Source organism: Panthera uncia (assembly GCF_023721935.1).
Source record: "Panthera uncia isolate 11264 chromosome A3 unlocalized genomic scaffold, Puncia_PCG_1.0 HiC_scaffold_11, whole genome shotgun sequence".
Taxonomy (NCBI): domain Eukaryota; kingdom Metazoa; phylum Chordata; class Mammalia; order Carnivora; family Felidae; genus Panthera; species Panthera uncia.
In genome coordinates, this window is record NW_026057578.1 from 84279617 (window position 1) to 84301096 (window position 21480).

A 21480-nucleotide genomic window follows, 5' to 3' on the forward strand; every position below is an offset into this window, starting at 1 on the left:
ATTTCAATGGCTCTCAGTTGTGCAAAGGTCAAAGGTTATAAAGCAAGTTTAATTTCTGTAAGAGAAAAACATTATTGTCTAAGACTTTTCATAACTAAGACTGCCCCATGGGGAATAAGGGCTCAGAACCAAAGTCTACAACATTTCCTATCTTTATACTAATTTAAAGTTTACAGAGCAATTCCAAATACATGCTTCCATCTGGCCCTCACAAGCCACTCCATGAGGTAGGTTTTAAAATAGTTTTAATTTTGAGGAGAAGAACACAGAGTTTAAATGATTTGATCAAAATCACCAAGCCACTATGTGGGTAGAGCCCAGGTCTGAAAAGTTCAAGCCCACTTTCGTATTTCCCTAAACCTTAATTTTAGCTTTGCAGTCGAAGGCTTTATTGACCCCCAGACAGGGAGGTTTCACTGGCTGGGGCCTGGGGCCATTAAAAGGAATGTGTACAGCAGCACAGTCCCAACAGCACCAGTGTCTCACCTTCTCACCTGGAACATGAGATTATTGCTTGACAAACCTACCAGTCAGTCTTCTTTGTAGAATCAGAGGAAATTACATGGGAGGGCATTTTATTTTATTTAATTTTTTTTTTTAACGTTTATTTATTTTTGAGACAGAGAGAGACAGAGCATGAATGGGGGAGGGTCAGAGAGAGGGAGACACAGAATCTGAAACAGGCTCCAGGCTCTGAGCGGTCAGCACAGAGCCCGACGTAGGGCTCGAACTCACAGACCGTGAGATCATGACCTGAGCCGAAGTCGGACGCTTAACCGACCAAGCCACCCAGGTGCCCCAGGAGGGCATTTTAAAAGCATCAAATAAAATGTTAAGTCATTAAAAGGCATAGAGTGGTCAGGAGACAAAGATTTCATGACTCTTTTATCATCAGGAAGGTAGAGTGTGGAGGGAAGCATGTATGCAAAACAAACAGCCCTAAAAGTGTGACTGGTACCCACGGTGGTCTGGAAGCAGTGACAAACTGGGTGTTTTAGGGGGGCAGGAAGAGGGGAGAAAAACTTGCAGTTTGTTGAGGTCCCAGAGCCCTACACTCTCAGGCCTCGCCTCAGATGTTTCAAGATGCTAAGGAAGGAGGTAGGGTAATCCCATCCATATCCTATCGATATCCTTGGATGAAAAGGCTACAGAATTGAATGGTGTTACAGGCAGAACATTACAGTACATACATTAATCAGACACAGCTGCAAGACACCATGCTCAGCCCAGATTCTGGAGGGCTCGACAAAGGGCTGGAGGTGAAGAATCTTCTAAACCTAGCTACTGCTTTCACTCCAGGGTTTGTGGGCTGTACCTTCATTTATTCACCCTCCGAGAGTGGGTGAGAGGCCTGGGTGGGAGTTGGCAGAGGCCCAGGTAGAAAACTATGAAGCCAGTAGTCTGGTGTTTGGGAGTTGGGGACACAAATGGAGAGCAATGGGGCTGCCATAAGCCTTTCAGCCTCAGGTTTTACTTTGTTCATTCATCCAATCTGCAAATATTCATAGAGTACCAATCTACCCGCCAGTGTTCTTAGCACTGGCAAAGCAGTGCTGGATCAGACAGCAAGGTCGCTCCCTCAGGACACTGACATCCTGGTGGGGAAAGACAGATAATGGACCAATGGAAACAATGTCATGACAAATGCTATGAAGAAAAAAGCCAGGAAGTGTGACTGCGAGTGCTGTGGGATCACGACAGGCCTGAGAAGATAGCATTTAAGCTGAGACCCAAATGTCAGATGATAAGAAGGAACAGATATAGAGAAAAAGCTTTCCAGGCAGAGTATCAGCACGTGCAAAGGCCCTGAAGTGGGAACAAGCTGAGACTGTTGGAAGAAAGACTAAAGAAAAGAATATTATGAGCTCAGGTTAGAGGGGTGGCTAGAGAGCTAATCAGATTAGTTAGGGCCTTTTAGGTCTTGGTAAAAAGTCTGGATTTTACTCTCAGTGATATGGAAATTCATGGGAGCACAAAGGAGTGACATATCTAATTTATGTTTTCAGATGAGTTTGGTCTGACAGATCATAAAACAAATAAGATACCCCTGTAATTCTCAATTAGAATATTCCATTAATAGATCTCTTATTAAAATCCAAGAGGAGTCATGGCTTAATTGGCACGAAAGTGTATACCAGTATCACTTTAGCAGGAATCTACCAGAAAAGAGAAATATGGAGGATCAGGAGACAGGAAAGATAACAATGTAGAAGGCAGGATGGCGGCCGGCTACCTATGGTGCCTCCCAGGCTTATCTTTACAACTCATCTCTACAACTGGGAGTTGATATCCTGAGCCACCTCACGTCTGTGCCTGGCTCGTCACCCCGATCCAGAGGGTACCTGTGACAGTTGTGGGGGACAGCTACCTGCCTGTGGGCCCTCATCTTCTGGCCTGTGCCAAGAGGTGTCCCTTCCAGCGTCTGCAGCCCATGGGCCATCTGGGAAAGAGCAAGGCAAGAGCCTGAGAGGTATCAAAGGGAAAATGCCTCGATAACCCCTTTTCTTTGTCTGATCCCATGACTGCCACGACAGGGAGGAAAAAGAGGCCAGTGGGCTCCAGCCTGAGTTCGCAGCCCATACCTTTCTAGCTTGAAAATGGCTTGTCTAGGTACTGCCCAGCATGCCTGAATGATACAACAGAGAAAAGGACCTCTACTTGATTCCTTCTTCCCTTTCCTTTAACTATCCTATACTGAATCATTTCTCAGCGACCTTAGGTATTTTTGACCTACATCCAGCTCGAGCAAGCTATGAAGTTACACAATACTACTTGATCAAGGCAAGTTTTTGCTTCCCCTAAGGAGGGTCAACAGATTGCCTAAAGAAATAAAAACTGTCATGGTACCCTTGCTGCAGTCTGTCTTAGTACATAGATGATACAAATGTCACAATCATTTCCAATCTTGAATCAATCAAATACCTTTAACATTCTGGGAGAGAAGAAGAACCAAGCAGATCCTATTAGTTTAAAACCAAGCGAATAGGCAAAGGTAAGAATAAGAAGCAAAACTACCAGAAACAAAATGACTGCTAGATGCTTCTAAAGAGTTGGATCTATTCAAAAAGACTGGTAGAGAAAAGAAAGGGTGGCTTCTGTGTCTCACATCATGCTCCCCACCCCCACCCCTAAAAGGATGGGGAAGAGCATAGGGAGAGAAATCACTGGCAGTCATGAAATGCTAGTATCCAATTGGCAAGTATCCAATTATTGTTTCAAAAGCTATCTCAATCAGAACACACTAACAATTTCTTCCTTTTTTATTTTTTTTATTATTTTTTATTTTTGAGACAGAGAGACACAGAGCATGAATGGGGGAGGGTCAGAGAGAGAGGGAGACACAGAATCGGAAGCAGGCTCCAGGCTCTGAGCTGTCAGCACAGAGCCCGACGCGGGGCTCGAACTCACGGACCGTGAGATCATGACCTGAGCCGAAGTCGGATGCTCAACCGACCAAGCCACCCAGGCGCCCCAATTTCTTCCTTTTTTAGACTGCTCACTTAAAAATCAGATATGGTAGACCTAAAGCGATATTCGAACTCATGCAGTCCAAATTACTTCACTGATGAAGAGTCAAGTCCAGAGGGTTTTCAGATAGGTGAAGTGCCAGGAAGGGAACCTGGGTCTCCTGACTCATATTCCCTTTAACTTTTATTATGTATTTTTATTTAGAAAGTAAAAGCCCATTATAGGAAAATCAGTACTGGCCAGGAAATTATCATATAACCACTATTGGCATTTTGTTCCTTCTATCACATGCTTACAGGTCCCCCTCAACATGTTATAATCATATTAGACTAATGTTCTTTCCAATACACAGGCCCTCCCATTACCAAAAAATATACAATAGAACCTATTAATAGGCCTTGGAATTCACATCCTTTTCATGGAGTGTTTAAACAACTCTCAAGAAACCCTGGAACACAAGAATCAACCTGCTTAGGCTCAGAGCAGCTCTGTTTACCTACCTGGTGCATCAGGTACTTGAAGAGGGATAAAAGGATCAGATACACTTAGAAGTGGGAGGCTAGAGTCCACAGTCTGCCCACCCTTCCTTTTTTCAGCTGGAGTGGGTTGGAGGGGAAGAAAGGGTCAAGGTGAGAAAAAAAAAAGAGAAAAGCAGAAAACATCAAGTAAATCTAGATGAATTTAGCATCTATTAACCCAACAGCTCAAATTGCAGAGTAAATCTAAACTTAGAGGCAGAATAAAGATGGATGAGCGGATATAATCCAGGGGAAAGGCAAAATATGTATGAGATATATAATCCAGTCCTTGCAACATACTCAAAGATGTAATTAATGATAAAACTAGTACTATATTCATACCCCTGAAATTCTACGTCTTCTTTGTGTGGAAGCCTATGGTGGTCTCTTCCAGAATTCCTGTAGCGATTATTATCCATATCACACATTTTGGCATATAAACAGACACTGCCTGTTTTGTAATCTAGCACATATGTATACATACTTCCAACGTGCCCTTTACCCTCTTGAGGTCATGGTATCACCAAATGTCTAGGCATGCTAGGCAGAAAGACAGAAAGAAACAGAAATAGACTTCCTGCCTGTTGCAAGCCCTAACCTCTGGACTACATCTAACATTTATTGACATTTATTCTGTATCTGGCAAACTCACAGATTTATAGAAATCTATACACCGTATGGGATATGAGGGCTTAAAGGGATCTTAGGATTTTCTAGCACAATTTTCTTCCTTTACAGAAAAGAAAATGAAGCCCAGAAGTTAAAAGACTAGCCAGAGGTCTATCAGCAAACCCAGGGTCAGAACACAGGTTTGCTGGTTTCTACTTTACTATTCTTTACGCTGCATTTTAATATTCAGGTTGCTCAGTAATTAAAATCTCTATAGAGTGGATTTTTTAAAACTTTTTATTTTCAAATAATTATGAAATCATAGGAAATTGCTGTACATAGAGTCCTGGGAACCTTCTTCAACCAGTTTCCTTCCATGGTGAGATCTTTTACAACTGTAGGACAAAATCGCTGACATTGTTAAAATATTGTTAACTAATTTTATTCACTTTTCACATACACTCGTCTGGGTGTGTATAGTTCTTTGCAATTAGACCGTATGTATAGATTAGCATAGGCACCACCACAACGATATAGAATTGTTCCATCAAACAAAAGGACCTCCTTGTTGTTCTCCTTTATAGTCACACACTCCTTATTCCAGTCCCTACCTCTTGGAATTCACTAATCTGTTCTCAATCTCTATAATTTTGTCATTTTGAGAAGGTTATTAAAGTGGGTTTTTAAGTTGCTTTAAAGGTAGATGGAGGAAGACAGGGATAAAATCACTGCTCTTAAAATCTCTAAAAAATTTTTTAAACGAGACACAATGAAATATATTAAAAGAAAAAAAAATTATATAACTGGATACATTCATCTTCAAAAAAAGTATATATGTGTAGAAATAAAATTATGGACACAAATATTGTAAAATGTCAGCAATGTTCTCCTCTTGGAGTGGGATTCTGAGTTCTTTTATCTTGCTTCTTTGGGCTTTTAGTCATTTTTCCAAAATTACACTAACGAATGTATATAACTTAACAGAAAAATATGTTAAATAAAGAGGCACAATGTCAAGTTCCAGATGTCTGTTGCAACATATGGACACAGTTCATCAACATTTTTGCAGCTTTTACCATAAAAAATGTTTAAAATAACCCTTCTGCCATCCTCCCTGACTTATGAAATTTCCTGTTTATTTCCTTCCTTGTTGATCAGATGGTTTAAAATCAGTGAACAGTCTGAGCTTGGTTAGAAAACTTGTAGAAAATGGTGCTATCCTATATTTCATACAAATGAGGACATATTAATTTCTGGGGTTTAGATATAATTTTCTTTCTTTAAAAATTTTCTTTTAACGTTTATTTATTTTTGAGAGAGAGACAGAGAATGAGCAGGGGAGGGGCAGAGAGAGAGGGAGACACAGAATCCGAAGCAGGCTCCAGGCTCTGAGCTGCCAGCACAGAGCCCGACGTGGGGCTCGAACTCACACACCATGAGATCATGACCTGAGTTGAAGTTGTATGCTTAACTGACTGAGCCACCCAGGAGCCCCTATAATTTTCCTTCTTGTGCAAAGAATGAAAAGTGTCACAAACACAAAAAGTTTATACCACAGACAAGAAAGAAGGAAAAATACCACATGTTCATTTAAAAAGACTGGATAAGATGAAAAAAATATGAAGATGTTTTATAATGTTTGTAAAAAGCTTAGTGTCACTGATTTACAAAGGTTCTTGAGATATGGTTATGACTACAGCTGCTGGACTGGGCTGTTCGGGTTCAAATCTCTATCCTGTCATTCTCCAGTTGTGACCTTGGGCAGGTCACTTTAATTTCCCATGGGCTGTTTTAAGGGTCACCTGAGATAATGCATAAAAAAGCACTTAACCAGTGGGCTTATTAGCACGTAGCAAGTGCTCAGTACATTTTCGCTGCTGTTACTGTCATAACTCTACTCAAATGTGTTTAAGGTGTTTAAGTCCCTCAAGAAAAATATGGCCATTTATAGACTACAAAGTAAGCATAAAGGGGAAGAAGACGCTAAAACAAAAATAAAAACTGTTTTAAAAACAGTTCATACAGGGGCACCTGAGTGGCTCAGTCGGTTGAGCGACCACTTCGGCTCAGGCCATGATCTTGAGGTTTGTGAGTTCGAGCCCCACGTCAGGCTCTGTGCTGACAGCTCAGAGCCTGGAGCCTGCTTCAGATTCTGTGTCTCCCTCTCTCTCTGTCCCTCCCCCACTCATGCTCTGTCTCAGAAATAAATAAACATTAAAAAAAATTTAAAAAACCAGTTCATACAGACAAATGAACAACAAAACAAACAACAAAACGTGATAAGTAGGAATCAAAGGCACTGAAACTGGGAGCAGATGGGAAATGTGTAGGGGCCTCTGCCATTAACAGTGGTAAATCCAAGCTCCTATCCTTTGGCAAAAAGTAGCTTTTCATTCATTCAACAATCTGTACGGAACCAAACACTATACTAAATGCTAGGATTCAACAGCAAAGAAGACTTTCCTAAAGCTTACTTATTCCATGACCCCCTTTCTGGGGAAACTATATTCTACCCAGTACCATAGCTGGACATTATTGTGATACTTTATCCCAAGGACAACAGTCAATGCTTCATACATTTGGTACATTTAGGCAACTATGTGGCATATCAAACTTTAAGCACTTTAAACCAGATCGAATTATCAGTGCATTTAAAAATCACACAGGCAAGGGGCGCCTGGGTGGCTCAGTCAGTTAAGTGTCCGACTTCAGCTAAGGTCATGGTCTCATGGTCCGTGGGTTCGAGCCCCACATCGGGCTCTGTGCTGACAGCTCAGAGCCTGGAGCCTGCTTCAGATTCTGTGTCTCCCTTTCTCTTTGCCCTCTCCCTCTCATTCTCTCTGTCTCTCTCTCTCAAAAATAAATAAACATTAAAAAAAAATCATACAGGCAAGAGAACAAAGCTGAAAATGGAAAATAACACAAAGAGCTTTAACTATTTAATATTAAAAAAGCACATCCCCCAAAGAAGTCCAATGTGCATTCCAAAATAATAACATGAGAATATCATCTGAAGGCTTACAGGATACGGTTAAAACTCCAGTTTTTTTCTGACGAGGGAAACACACACCTATTAGAAAGCACTCTCAATAATCAGTTTAATCTTCAAAGGTCAAGGTGGGGTAGGCAATTAAAGAGAGGAGAAAAGAGAATATTGAAATATCTGTGGAGAAGTCTTCCTGCAGATTATAATTAGTCTCTCTCCCCACTCTCACGCTGGTTGAAAATCACTGCTATAGTGGGAGAAAAACTCTAAACACTTTTATTATATTTTTAAAAATTTTACTAGATGTTCCTTTTAATACTGGCAAAGCAAACCTAAGAAAAACAGGGATCTGTAATCAAAAAAAATAAAAGTTAAAGAATTAGAAGACAGAAAAACGGTAGATTTTATAAATCTAAGAGCTGTCTCTGAAAGATACTAAAACAGCAAAATCTCTACTAAAGTTCCTAAGAAAAAGAGAAACACAAATACATACAATTAAAATTGATGTATACAAATATTATAAAAGGTTTAAATGCACTATCTTATTTTACTTAAAAAAATTTAGGGGCGCCTGGGTGGCTCAGTCGGTTAAGTGTCTGACTTCGGCTCGGGTCATGATCTCGCGGTCTGTGAGTTCGAGCCCCGCGTCGGGCTCTGTGCTGACAGCTCAGAGCCTGGAGCCTGTTTCGGATTCTCTGTCTCCCTCTCTCTCTGCCCCTCCCCTGTTCATGCTCTGTCTCTCTCTGTCTCAAAAATAAATAAATGTTAAAAAAAAATTAAAAAAAAAAAATTTAAAACTGCAGATGATTTTTAAAAAAGATATTAGTAAATTTGCCTCATTCTGTGGCAGGAAACTTGAGAGAGGAACTTCTGGAGCCAGAGGGTTGGTGTCCCAGCTCTGTCACGTCCTAGCTCTGTGACCATGGAAAAGAGACTAGACTGTGCTCAGTTACCTCAACTGTGACTAATGTAGAGATGGTGTTGAGGGTCAGAAGAGATAATAGGGTTGTTGAGAGGGTCAGATGAGATGATACTTGTGTAGGACAAATGACAGGCTGGGGAAAATGTTTACAATATAGGACATACGAAGAGCTCTTACAAATTAATAAGAACAAAATGAACACAGGACCAAAAAAAAAAAAAAAAAAAAGAAAAGCAAAAGAGGCAAAGGACATGAACAATACATATCCCAGAAGAAATAAAAACGGCCAGTAAACACTGTCCTCCGTTTACAGCCTCTGAACTGTGCTGGGTGAGGAAATGGCAGAAAAATTACTCTCATTCACTATTGATCAAAATAAAATTTGTATGACATTCCCAGAGGCCAATTTAAAAGCAGGTACCAAAGCCTTAAAAGACACATATCTTCTGATTGAATAAATAATCTCCTACAAGTTATCTTACAGAAACTGTAAAGGATATTATGTAATGACAGCCAAAGTTCCAATAAGAAATGTATACATGAAGTTAGAAAAACTATCACACACCTAAAGAAAGCAGGAAGAAAGAAAGAATATATAAGGTTAAAATCAGAAATTAATCCATATAACTAAAATGATCAATTTCAGAAGTATATCACATTCCATATGTACACAGAATATATATATACACACATATACATATATACATACATATAGACGTACATACATATATATATACATACATATACATATATATACACACACACATACACTCAAAACCTCACACCTGCCGCTGAGGGAAATACAATAGTAAAACACTGAAAGCAAATTAATGTTTAAAAAAGAGGTTACTTGGTTAAATACATTAGGACAAATGCCTATGAAGCAATTTAATGCAGATCTTTTTAAAATTTAAGAGCTTCTTTAATGATGTGGGAAATGTGCCAGATTTAGTAAGTGAGAAAATTTGGTTTTAAAATAGGACTATAAAGATGTACATTAGAGTCTTAAGCTGAGGTTAAAAACTGTGTACAAAACTGTGGTCATGTATTTTCATGAAGGAGAAGATCTATAACTTTCATTAGATTCAAAAGATATCTGTGACCCTAAAAATGTCAAATGCCACTAACAGGAACCAAAATGGTATCCCTGAGCTGTTTCTCAGTGGTGAGATTATGGGCATTTTAACTTTCTTCCCTATGCTTTTCTATAAATATTACTTTTATATAATAAATATGTATCATTTTTTTAACTTTTAAGAAATGTTAATCGAAGTACAGTTTACTATGTATAATTTCTGTTAATAAAGGAAAAAATTAATTTTTTACTATTGCTTCTTTAATTTAAAAAAGGCCTAATTTTTTAAAAAAGATATCTCCCTCTCCCCATAAACACACACACATGCACAAAAACACAGCTCAGTAGAGTCTTGGATACAGGATAGAACATCTAATTCTTAGAATTCTTCAAGTCATTCCACAGAACCTAAATAACTAACCTAAAAGAGAGTAACAGAATGATGTTCTTAAATTTAGAAATATTTGCTTAAAGTATGTATGTGAACCAAAGAGAACAAATCCTGTATATTACTGACATATCATCCTGTCATTTGAATTCAAGTGATTCCAGATTTTTTTTTCCCCCGATCTTTAATATTGGAAATCTTCTGAATAAAAGAAAACATAAGTTAACACCAAGATTTGGGGCTCACTGGTGTGCCAGAGTTATCTGTGGAGGTTAACAACGGTAAGCCCTGTGTTTCACACGTTTGCTATACTAACCTGTTCCAGCAGAAAATGAGGGGGTGGCAAAGGCATCACCTTGAGTTGGTTGAAAGCCTGGGATCAAACTCTCAGCTGAGCCTCCAAGCTTCTCAGGATGTTTGCCTGGAGAGACAAAATACCACTCAGTTCATTCCAGCAAAATCCCATGATGTGCACATACATGCAGGAGATGAAGGGCACCTTCTGAAATGACTTCTAGACTTTTTTTTACTGCATTATGGCAACACCTCAGCTATTCAGAGGTCTCTGTCTAGTCACTGCAATAACGGAGACAACAGTGAGAATAGGAAGGAAGTTTTAAGAATCAAAGATCGCACATTGGTTTTGCAAGGCAAAAAAGAGTTCTGGAGGTTGGATGCACGACAGTGAGTATGTAACTAACACTACTGAACTGTACACTTAACAATGGTTAAGAAGCTAATGTTTATGTTATGTATATTTATCATCACTAAAAATTTTTTCAAATAAATAAGTAAAAAGCAACAAAAGAGATGGCTGGAGCGAAAGCCCGAAGGTTCAAGCACCTTACTCAGAGCAGGATGCCTCCAGTCCTTATTCCAAATCCATTTATTTTTATATAATTCTAATGAGTTTGCCAATATGTTTTCTGTGGTGGAAACAGTTCAGGAGTGGACATGAGAAGGGGGCGTGGGGGAAACGGTGGGACTGAGACGTCACAAGGGACAGGAACAATGGTAGCAGTTCAATGTGACAGAAGAGAGACAGGAAATTATTAAAAATAGACACAAGAATTTTAAAACCTAGGAGTCTCTTTTTTTTAATGTTTACTTATTTTGAGAGAGAGAGAGAAAGAGAGAGAGCAAGAGCGGGGGAAGGTCAGAGAGAGAGGGAAACACAGAATCTGAAGGTTCCAGGCTCTGAGCTGTCAGCACAGAGCCTGACATGGGGCTCGAACCCACAAACCACGAGATCATCACCTGAGCCGAGGTCGGATGGTTAACCAACTGAGCCACCCAGGCAGCCCTAAGCTTGGCAGTCTTTTAATCAAGCGCAAAAATACTAGAGTTTTCAATAGCCCATGAAGGTATTTCTGTTATTCTAGAACAATAACTGGCATACATAACAATGAAATAATTTGACAATGAGTTAGTTGTCTGTCAGAGTTAAATCCTATACCCTATCTTTGGCTTAAAAGGATAAGAAGGCGCACGTGGATGGCTCAGTTGGTTAAGCATCCAACTTTGGCTCAGGCCATGATCTCACCGTTCATGAGTCTGAGCCCCACATCGGACCGTCTGGTGTCAGCTCAGAGCACACATCAGATCCCCCCTCTCTGCCCCTCTCCTACTTGTGCATGCATTTGTGTGTGTGCTCTCAACCCAAAAATAAATAAATAAACTGCAAAAAATAAATAAATAAATAAATAAAAGGATAAGAAAGTAATACAAATTTTTTAAAGATATCTATAAAATAATAGCTAAAGTTAAAATGTCCGGTCAAAGTCCGTATCATTCACTCGGTTCTGATCATTCCTTTACCCTGTGCTCTTGTCTAATGCTGAGGTACTCTTCTCGAAGGATTTTCCCAACGTGCTGTTGTTTTCCCAAAGTGCGTGTTGCATGCCTGTGTGTGTATCTGTGTCCTGCCTTCCAAAACAGACTGTGGGTTTTTGAGAGTAGAAATGGTGCCTGCTATTCATTTGATTGCCTTTTCGCAGTCAGAATTCTAATCATGGTGAGAGATTCAATGTTCACGTGAGGGCAGCACACTCTCCTGGGTGAGCAGTAACAACTTTCTGTGACAATAAACACACGTAGGACAAGAAACCCATCACACTTGCCTGACGAGTGACCGTGCTTGACACTACTATCCTGAGCCCTGCTACCAAATCCTTCCTAAAAGAGTCCCACTCTCCGTGCCCCTGCCTACAACCGGCCAGGAGTTCCTGAGGACGGAAAGACGTCAGTGCCCTGGTAAACATACCAGTTTGCACATGTACTTCGAAATCAAGCCTTTGAGGGAAAGAAAGAGCCAACCCTCCATTTTCACAGGCATGCCCCTCTGGAGCTAGGGTTTTAAGAATCACAGAAAGACACTAATCGCTCACCTTCCCCCAGCTTGGCAAAGTCCTTGTTCAGTAGTTCTTCAGCGGTGAGTTTGGAGAAATTGTCGTCATCGAAGGGATTCCACGTAGAACCTTCTGAAGCATTATAAACATTTTGCTGGGAGGTCCGAGGAGAGCCTGATGGAGTGGTGGTTGCAGACCTAGGTAGGTTCCCACCCCCACGAAATGAAAAAGTTGAAAAAGCGTCAATCTGCTTTCTCTGTTTGAGATCAGTTTGTTTTCTAGGTCCAACCATTATTAGCAAGCGCTTTCTCCAGCCATCGGACACTTTCCACAGATACTTTTCTCACTGTGTGAAATAAATATCTCCCGTTCCTTCATGATCATTTATCTCCCACTACTTCTTTCATCTCTTGCTCAGATTTTTGGTCTCATCTGCAAGTCCTTTCAATCCAGAATCCCAAAGCAACCTGTTCTTAGGCTTGTGCCTCCTATGGCACCCACTGTAACATCCACAATAACTGACCCCAGAGGGGCCAGGGCTGGTGTCTTTTCAGGTGCCTCCCATCTGTCAGGATCTAGCCCGCAGAGAATGAAGGGCCACCGTGAGTGGTCATCATCACAGTTAAAGGGAAACAAAGACGGTTATCACTATCTTGTGGTATCATTACCTAATTTTCTTCTAAAGTCTCTCTTGAGACTTTGCATTTAATTAATGACTTAAAGATTTTTCACATTAGAGTACATGATTCCAAGAAAGCTGAGGGTCTGAAATTGCATTTACCTAGCGAGCACTCACTGCTATCTACTTTATTTCAGGCACAAAGCCAGTCACTGGATTTACAAAGGTTAAGACACGGTCCTTGTCTTGGAGGAATTTACAGGCTAGATCAGCTGGATATACAAACAAATAATGATGATATGATGTGATGCATGCTCAAAAAAGGTTGAGACAAACTTATATATGATACCAAGGGGTCAAAGAAAAGGTCATCTCTGCATGGATCTTGATGAAAAAATAAGCATTTCCTAGGTGGACAAGGAGAGTAGTGGCAGTCTGGGGAGAGGGCACAGGATGAACGAAGTGCTCGCGATGATGGAGAGTGACAAGTCCACCAATGTGATACAACAGCCTTTGGTCTGTTAACCAATGAGTTCAGATATAACCCACAGGCAATGGGGAGCCAAATGAGAGATTTTCAGCATGGGGATCTGGTCAGACTACAAGTTTAAAAAATACTCTGTGGAACATGAAATGGGTGAGAGAATAGAAACAGTCAAGCAAATGTGAAATTATTCCTTAAAATCAGTATGGTCTACGTACTACAGGCAAATTCAGTTTCTTAACAAACACAGACACCTACCATTATATGTCCATCTACACACATCGACACGCAGATGCCAAGAATTACACAGCCCTGGCACACAGCAGCCCTGGCCCACAGCAGTAAGAAAGATAAAGAGGAAGCACCGCATACTTGGACTTATTGAGGCTGGCCTCAGCTGCAGCTGCCTGGAGCAGCTGGGTTGATTTGCTGGCAGGGACCCCGAAGACCGCACTATGGGTTACGTCACTGAGAATCCGCCTGTGCCCAGCACGCTGGGTCTTGGGGGATGATGGAGGAGTGAGAGATCCGAGTTTCTGTCCCTGGACGGCAGGAGGTGGGGTTGTTTGAACCTTTGGCTGTTGTCTTACCGGGGCTTGAATCTGCTAGGAAGAAAAATGATAAGTGTTCCCCACCCCCCACCCCCAAAAAGTGTGGGGGGGGGGAGGAAAAACAAATAAACAGACAAGCATAATAAAAAATGCCACATGAGAGCTACTATGGGATTCAAATGGCTGAATTTACCAATAACAACCAGAAAGAAAGAAACCCAGTTTTTGACAATCTGAGCTTTAACTCTGGGACTGATACCAACATGCTATTTATCTGATGCTTCTAAGTAAATTTCAGTGTTCATCAGCAATGTTATCCAGACTAATCATGCATACAGTCCAGAGCATAAGACTGCAGAAGCTATTTCTAACTCCAAAAATCGAGAATGTATCCTACAGGACCACTTTCAGCTTCCAAGGTCACAAAGGAACTCATTCAGAATGCCTCCAAAGAGCGTGCATGTTTTAAACAATCTACCACCACGGTCAGAAGCCAATGACGGCACACCTCCCGCTAAAACACATTTGAGCTGAATAATTCCTGCTAAGAGACCCCCGACTCTGATACAGCTCAGACTACTGGTTAGGAATAAGTTAGGATTCCACTGTGATTCATAAATGGTAGTGCTTTTTTTGTTCATTTTGTTCTTAAGCCTCTTTATTTCATTGATAAGGTGGGTCTACACGATTCTATTTCTGTGCCTCCCCTGAGAAAATGTGTACAGCATCGGGGTAGTGGGTTTAATCTGTTCCACCCTTCAGTTTGGAAAAGGCACTGAAGAACCAGGTAGATAATATTAGTAAGAAATAAAAAATTTGAAAAGCGCTTGATAATAATTGATCTAATAACACGAGGAGTCTCGAGATTTGGGCCATTTTCAGGAGGCAGAACAAACCATCACCACAGAAAAGCCAATAGGAACATCTTTGTGGCCACTTGGTTACACTTGAAGCCTAAGTCACAATCTACAAAGTGCTATTATCAATAAGAGGAACAAAAAATAGTATTAACAAGGTCACCTAACCCTTTAATTTTGTCAGTCCAGAGACAGAATTATTTAGAATCTTGAAGGCCCCAGGTATTTCACTATCGCTTCCCTCTGGTCCCTCATCTCAGATTAAGATGCCCCGTCCATGCTATAGCTCAGTTTTCACATTCTGTGTCTTCGAAGGTAGGTCCTGAGAGGGAAAGGGAACCAGAGGGTCCAGCTACTTGGGTCAGGATGCTGAGCAGCCTGGGACTTTCTGTCCTTATACTGATTCAGAGTCTGAATTTTACTGAGGTAGGTGATGTGCACGTTTGAGTACACAATCACCCACCGATTGAATGGATGACAATATAAAGCTCAAACATCAGTCAAACGAAGGTCAGAGGGTAAAGCAGCTGAGGCACCTCTGAGGGAGAAGCAGAATGCCCTGTAAAGACCAGAGCTCTGGCTCCAAAACTTCCTTCAGGGGTTCAGGATGTGCCTGCAACAGCCAACCTTAAGCCAGTACCCACGGAGACCAGAATGGCTTTATAAACAGAACTGGATTAGCTTATTTTTTGGAGGTTAAGATAATTCATTGCTTTGAGAAAGGTATACTTAACTGTTGAGTCTCTTTATTTTGAAGAGTCCAGACTCCCTGGAGAACACTGTCCCTTCCTCTTACCTATCCCTGTAAGCAGCACACTGAAGAACAGAGCTTCTATCGTCAGGACACCTTACCTATCACAGCAATCTATTAATATAAAATGACTCCAACCCATTCAGCTACTCCTCCCAACAACCATGTCAGGCAGACAGGGTTTTTTTTTTTTGTCTTATTTTGTTTTTTAATTTTAGAGAGTGCACAAGTGAGCAGGGGGAGAGAGAGAGAGAGAGAGAGAGAGAGAGAGAGAGAGAGAGAAAATCCTAAGCAGGCTCCACGCTCAGCACAGAGCCCAACACGGGGCTCAATCCCAGCTGCTCAGGAGCAACTGACTGAGCCACCCAAGCATCCCAGGCAGAAAGTTTTATTGCCATTTCAAATCTAAGAATGTGAGAGTCAAAGGGACCTTGGAGAGTACAGATTCCAACTCCCACACTTCAAAGAAACCGAGACCAAGGCACCCTAAGGCTATGTGCTTGCTTGTTCAAGGTCACAGGGTCAACTGGGGACAGAATCCTTGTCTCCTTACTAGGCTCAGGACTTTTTTCTTCACCATCATGTCTCCGCCAAAGATTAGGAAGCAGGAGGAGGAACACACAAACCACGGTGGAAGGGGAAGTAAAGCAGACTCAGACTCAGATGTCGGTCTTGCTAAAGATTTTTTTAAAGAACAAAATATGTAATTATACAAGGAGTACAGTCAGATCTAGGAACGCAAGAATACACACAAAAGGGGGAAAAACACTCCAACTTCCATTCCACAATTAGTACTGTATTCTAATACAACTCTTCTTATCTTCTTGGTATCTTATATTTAAGTCTCTTGTCAAGTACATACTTTCCCCACAATCTCAACATTACCTCATGAGTGCGTTCATACTGTTGTACAGACTTTATAACCATGATTTTTAATGGCTGCACAGTTGGGTTCTTGAACAATTAGGTGACTTTCATTCTTTTGGCTGTTACTAATAAGACTGCAATAAAGTATCTACGTTAGGCTGCCATTTTCCCTTTGCAGATTATTGCTTTAAGGCAATAATCTTTTGCATGCACTCACTTGCTTCTCCAGGGAAGTCCTGCCAAGGGTCACTGGAGAAAGGCAAATTTGGAAAGCTCTCTGGCTCCTGGCTAGAAGCATGCTCTGCTCCCATTCCTTCTTCGTCCCCTCAACAGAATACTCTCAAGCCAAGTGCTCAAAGTATGCTTTCAGCCAAGGAACATGGAGAAGGTTCATAATTTCATTCCCAAAAGAGGGACAGCAAGGGGGAACCTTATAAGAAGTGTAGTCAATGGCTGTTGATCATTTCATCCCCCTGGATGAGCATCTTTGTTATTATCCTTGAACGCAGATCAGGATTCTTTGGTTCCTTCCCTTGCTCTGCTGTTGTCAGTCTGTGTGTCTTGAGTAATCCCTTGCTGGCCTGGGCCTAGTTTCCAATTCCATTAAACAAGGGGATTAGACTAGACAATTAATATCTCAACTACCTACATCATATAATAATTTTTTAAAAACACTTTTTCCATTAACAAAAGGAACTTTAGGTCTTGTTAAAAACACAGAGAGTGGCTGTCTACCACACGCCTGCAGGAAGACTGTGCTGTTTTAGAAACGAAGGTGTAAAGACACTGAACACACACTTAGCTGAGGCTCAAAGAAGACAATCTATTTACGGTACTGCTTCCTTTTGAAGGAATAAAGTTTTTTTTTTTGGTTTGAGATGGGTGACAAGACTCTATTAGAAACCAATCCTCAGAAAGATGACTTCTTACTTTTCTTTCATTTGTCTAGTAGCTGGACTTCCCTGGGAATAAGAGAGTAGCCGTGATACTCTATTGGCTGGATACATAAAGTGCCTTTTTTCTATCACCGTGATATTTTCTTCACTATCACTCAGAAATATGTGGGTACAGAATTAAGAGCACTTAGTAGAGGCCAAACACCATGTGCCTGAGAATGCCGAAGCTGTACAGATCAATCAGGAGAGGAGGCAGGGGTTCTGATGCTGTAGTCAGGCAGGATCTAGAAGTGGACATGCCCAGTTTCTAGCTTGACAAGGCGGCTCAAACAGTACTCAGATGCCTAGAGACCCAGAGGGTTAGGCCGCGGTCAACAGTCCCAGCAAGGAGGCCCCCGAAGGTGGCTGCACAGTAGACTTCAATGAGGTGGCTGGTAATGTCATCCAAGACAAAGACTAAATAAAGCACCCTCAGGACTCAGGGTAAAGCTGGGAGCCCACACCAACCTCCAGAGATTGAAAAGGTCACGATGGCCAAACTGGCCCTTGAAGGGAAAGGGGTTAGCTCTAATCCTACCCAGGCCCTTGACTGCTCATCAGTGGCACTGATAGAGACAACAAGCAACTCTTTCTGCCAGTCTAATTTCAGAATTACAAATAAAAATGTTCACTTCATCAGTGGCCTAGGATCATCTTTTTTAGAACCTCTATCTTCTACAGAATACTTCATCATGACCTTGGAAAATATCAAGGAAAAAAAAATCAAATATTTAAACTATAAGAATGGGGAAGAGGCCCAGCCTAAACAGAGGGCCCGCCCCAGCCCCCCCGCGGGGTTTCCACCTTCTTGCCCGCCCTCACTGTGTGCTCTTCTGCTCTGAGCCCTGGCTGGCTCTTACCGCTGGCTCCTGGGCCGGTGGTGGCTGTGGGGCTGCGGCCGGCTGTGTCTGGGGCTGCTGTGCTGCTGCCACAGCACTCTTCTGCTGCAAGGCGGCCTGCTGAGTCAGCAGCTGCTGCTGATGCAGGGTCGTGGCCAGCTGCTGCTGCTGCTGCTGCTGCTGCTGCTGTTGTTGTTGCTGGTAGAAGTTCTGTATCAGCTGCTGTTGAGAGCCTCCTTGGGACACCACGGGGAACTGGGCAATTGCTGGTTGCTGAGCTGCGGGGTGTACTGCCTGAAACTAAGCAGGGGAAGTGGCAAGAAAGCGGGAGGTGAAGAAAGCCTGTCTCTGAACAATGTTCCACAAGACACAAATGTCTCAGTCACAACTAAGCCCAGTCTGAGGCCAAAGGCAAGGTGGGCAGAAGTCTTTTAGCTTGGCCTGACAACTCACGAGGGGAACCTTGGGGCATCACAATGGACCCGGCGGCACCTTCCACTGCCAGGCTGCATCTACTGCACGGTGCTGCCTCCTGCACTGCACACTGGCTTCCGGGTGGGTTTCTACGGCGAGCCTGAGGGCTTCCATTTGACTGTGCAGCTTGTGACTCCCCATGCTGGAGTGTAACAGAAGCTAATAAATCATCTCCCAATCACAGAGGTAATCCCGCTTATAAAGGGATTTGGAAGCAGCCACGATCAAAATGCTTCGTGAACAGGATGAAGCAGTGATGACACCGAAAAGAATGACCTAAATCCTAGCCCAGCTAATAGAGTCCTTCCAAGCCCTTCTGAATATTATGTCCCGAGAGCTCTATCTTACTAACTCTTCCACCTTGAAACATTCAAAATGTTCAGTACACTCTACCGCACTTACGGTAATTGATCTTACACTGATAACTAATTGTTTCAAGTTATATTCTCCCTGCCTCAGGATACAGATACTTCTTATCCATCCCTCTACTCTGCACTGCTAAGCACTGTGTGCTACACACACACACACACACACACACACACACACACACACACACGCGCGCGCGCGCGCACAGAGTAAGCATACACGCACAGAGGTCAAACAAGGGCCTACTGGTTAACAAAAGTCAAGATCTTGTCTTTGAACTTCCCAAACACTGTTTCTTAGTTGTAGAGTTAACTGAGAGGACACTGTTTGCCTCCTGGGGCAAAGGTAAAGGGTTAGCAAAGAAGCTCAGATGTCAATAAATAGCTGCCTGTTTATAACTGCAAAATGCTGGAAACAACCAAATGTTTATCAACAGGGGACTGGTTGAATAAACCATGCTATGTGTCTTTAAAAGGGAATACTCTCAAGTTGTAAACAGGAATGAGGGCTCTCTCTCTCTATTACAGGATGGAGGGGACAGAATTCTGTAGATTTAACTTTGAAATTCTGTTACTGTTTCATATTTTAATGAAACAAAATTAAACCAAAATTCAGCAATAACTATAAATCAAAAGCAAAATGAAACAAATAAACCTGTGTATCAAATTTATAGCCAAACTCTGCAGAAAATAATGAGCTAAACATCCTAAGAATGAAAAAGGCAAAGAAATCTTAATACCATGGATTCATGGTGTATATTCTATTAACAGAACAAAACGAACAAAATACATTTCCCAAGTATCCACTGAAAAGGCTTAAAAACAATAACCAACCTATTAGCAAATGAATATCTTTAGTAACAAGATTGTAGTCTCTAAATACGATTTCCATTAAAAGGAAATGGAGCTCCTTCAGAGAAATCCAGGTCGAGGTCAAGGGCAGAGTGACCCTGGAAGGGCTTGTTACACTAAATAGCAAGGAAACCGTTAAAGACAGCTGGGTCACCACCAAAGGACCCAGGAGTCAATCTGAAGAGACTTCCACTGGCCAAAGCTGGGGCAATTCAAGCATCAAAATAAAATGTTTAAAATGGCAATGCATGGAAATGTATCAAATATGTTAAAATCCCCAAGTTCATGATGATGCTAAAACAGAACAGAAACCTCTTGGTTCACCATCAGATGACACTAGGAACAAACCCATTCTGAAAACTGGTAAACACAGGGGAAAAGAATCAAGCATTTTTTCTACCTTTTCCGTATAAACAGTACTTCAGCGTCATCAAGTAGTTGAGAAAAATTCTTCCCAGAAAAATTCCAGCCCCTCAGGGAAGAGGGGGAAGGTTAGCATACCACCATGTTGCCGTCCCTAAGGAGTTAATGGACTTCGGAAATGATCAGCAGTGGCTGCTAAACTGATCAGGGGCATTAAATGAATGGATCAGACAGACACCAAACTCACTGACTGATCTTAATCTTAATAAAAGAGAAGACAACCAGACTTTATACGCCTCCTGATGTGATACAACCAGAAGAACAAAGAATGAGTCAACTGAATCAAATATGGAGCAAGCCTCAAAAAATTACCAGTTTACACAGAGGATGGAGGAACATATTAAGTGACCACACAGATGCATCAGCCAAATCCAGAGATGGAAAATACTACAGGACAAATGACCCAGTTTCTTCAAAAAACTGAATGGCAGAGGGGGGAAAAAAAGAGGGAGGGAGATGGCATATGTGAATAAAAGGAGACTTAAAAGATACGTCAATCATTATAAAATGAATATGTTCATAGTAAAAAAATGTAGAAAAGATATATGAAAAGATAATGATAGAAAAAAGATATATCACAACTGAATATAACATGTGGTGGACCTTGTTTGGATCCTGAGTCTAACAAGCCAACTTAAATCATGAGACATCAGGAAGGGTTAAATGTTACTGGATATTTTATAATAAAAAGAAATTATTTTAGTATGGTAATGATGCAGTTGTATTAGAAAAAGAAGAGAGAAGAGTCCTTAAAAATATATTTCCCTTAAATACAAATCAAAACCACACTCAGATATCACCTCACGCCAGTCAGAATGGCCAAAATGAACAAATCAGGAGACTATAGATGCTGGAGAGGATGTGGAGAAACGGGAACCCTCTTGCACTGTTGGTGGGAATGCAAACTGGTGCAGCCGCTCTGGAAAGCAGTGTGGAGGTTCCTCAGAAAGTTAAAAATAGACCTACCCTATGACCCAGCAGTAGCACTGCTAGGAATTTACCCAAGGAATACAGGAGTACTGATGCATTGGGCACTTGTACCCCAATGTTTATAGCAGCACTCTCAACAATAGCCAAATTATGGAAAGAGCCTAAATGTCCATCAACTGATGAATGGATAAAGAAATTGTGGTTTATATACACAATGGA

The 21480-nt window shown here is 41.4% G+C and overlaps 1 protein-coding gene across 8 annotated transcripts in view; it reads right to left on the reverse strand.

The window, feature by feature from the left end:
• Positions 1-21480, reverse strand: part of AAK1 (AP2 associated kinase 1) — a 180425-nt gene that overhangs the window by 30038 nt on the left and 128907 nt on the right. For 5 of the 8 annotated variants that reach the window (XM_049651584.1, XM_049651581.1, XM_049651582.1 and 2 more), the window contains 5 exons: positions 18239-18517; positions 13790-14022; positions 12354-12511; positions 10283-10387; positions 3969-4064 (listed from right to left, as the gene is read on the reverse strand). In XM_049651584.1, the coding sequence (XP_049507541.1) occupies positions 3969-4064; positions 10283-10387; positions 12354-12511; positions 13790-14022; positions 18239-18517 (871 nt within the window). The remainder of the gene's footprint in view (positions 1-3968; positions 4065-10282; positions 10388-12353; positions 12512-13789; positions 14023-18238; positions 18518-21480) is intronic. The other 3 variants (XM_049651583.1, XM_049651589.1, XM_049651587.1) reach the window with 2 other exon arrangements.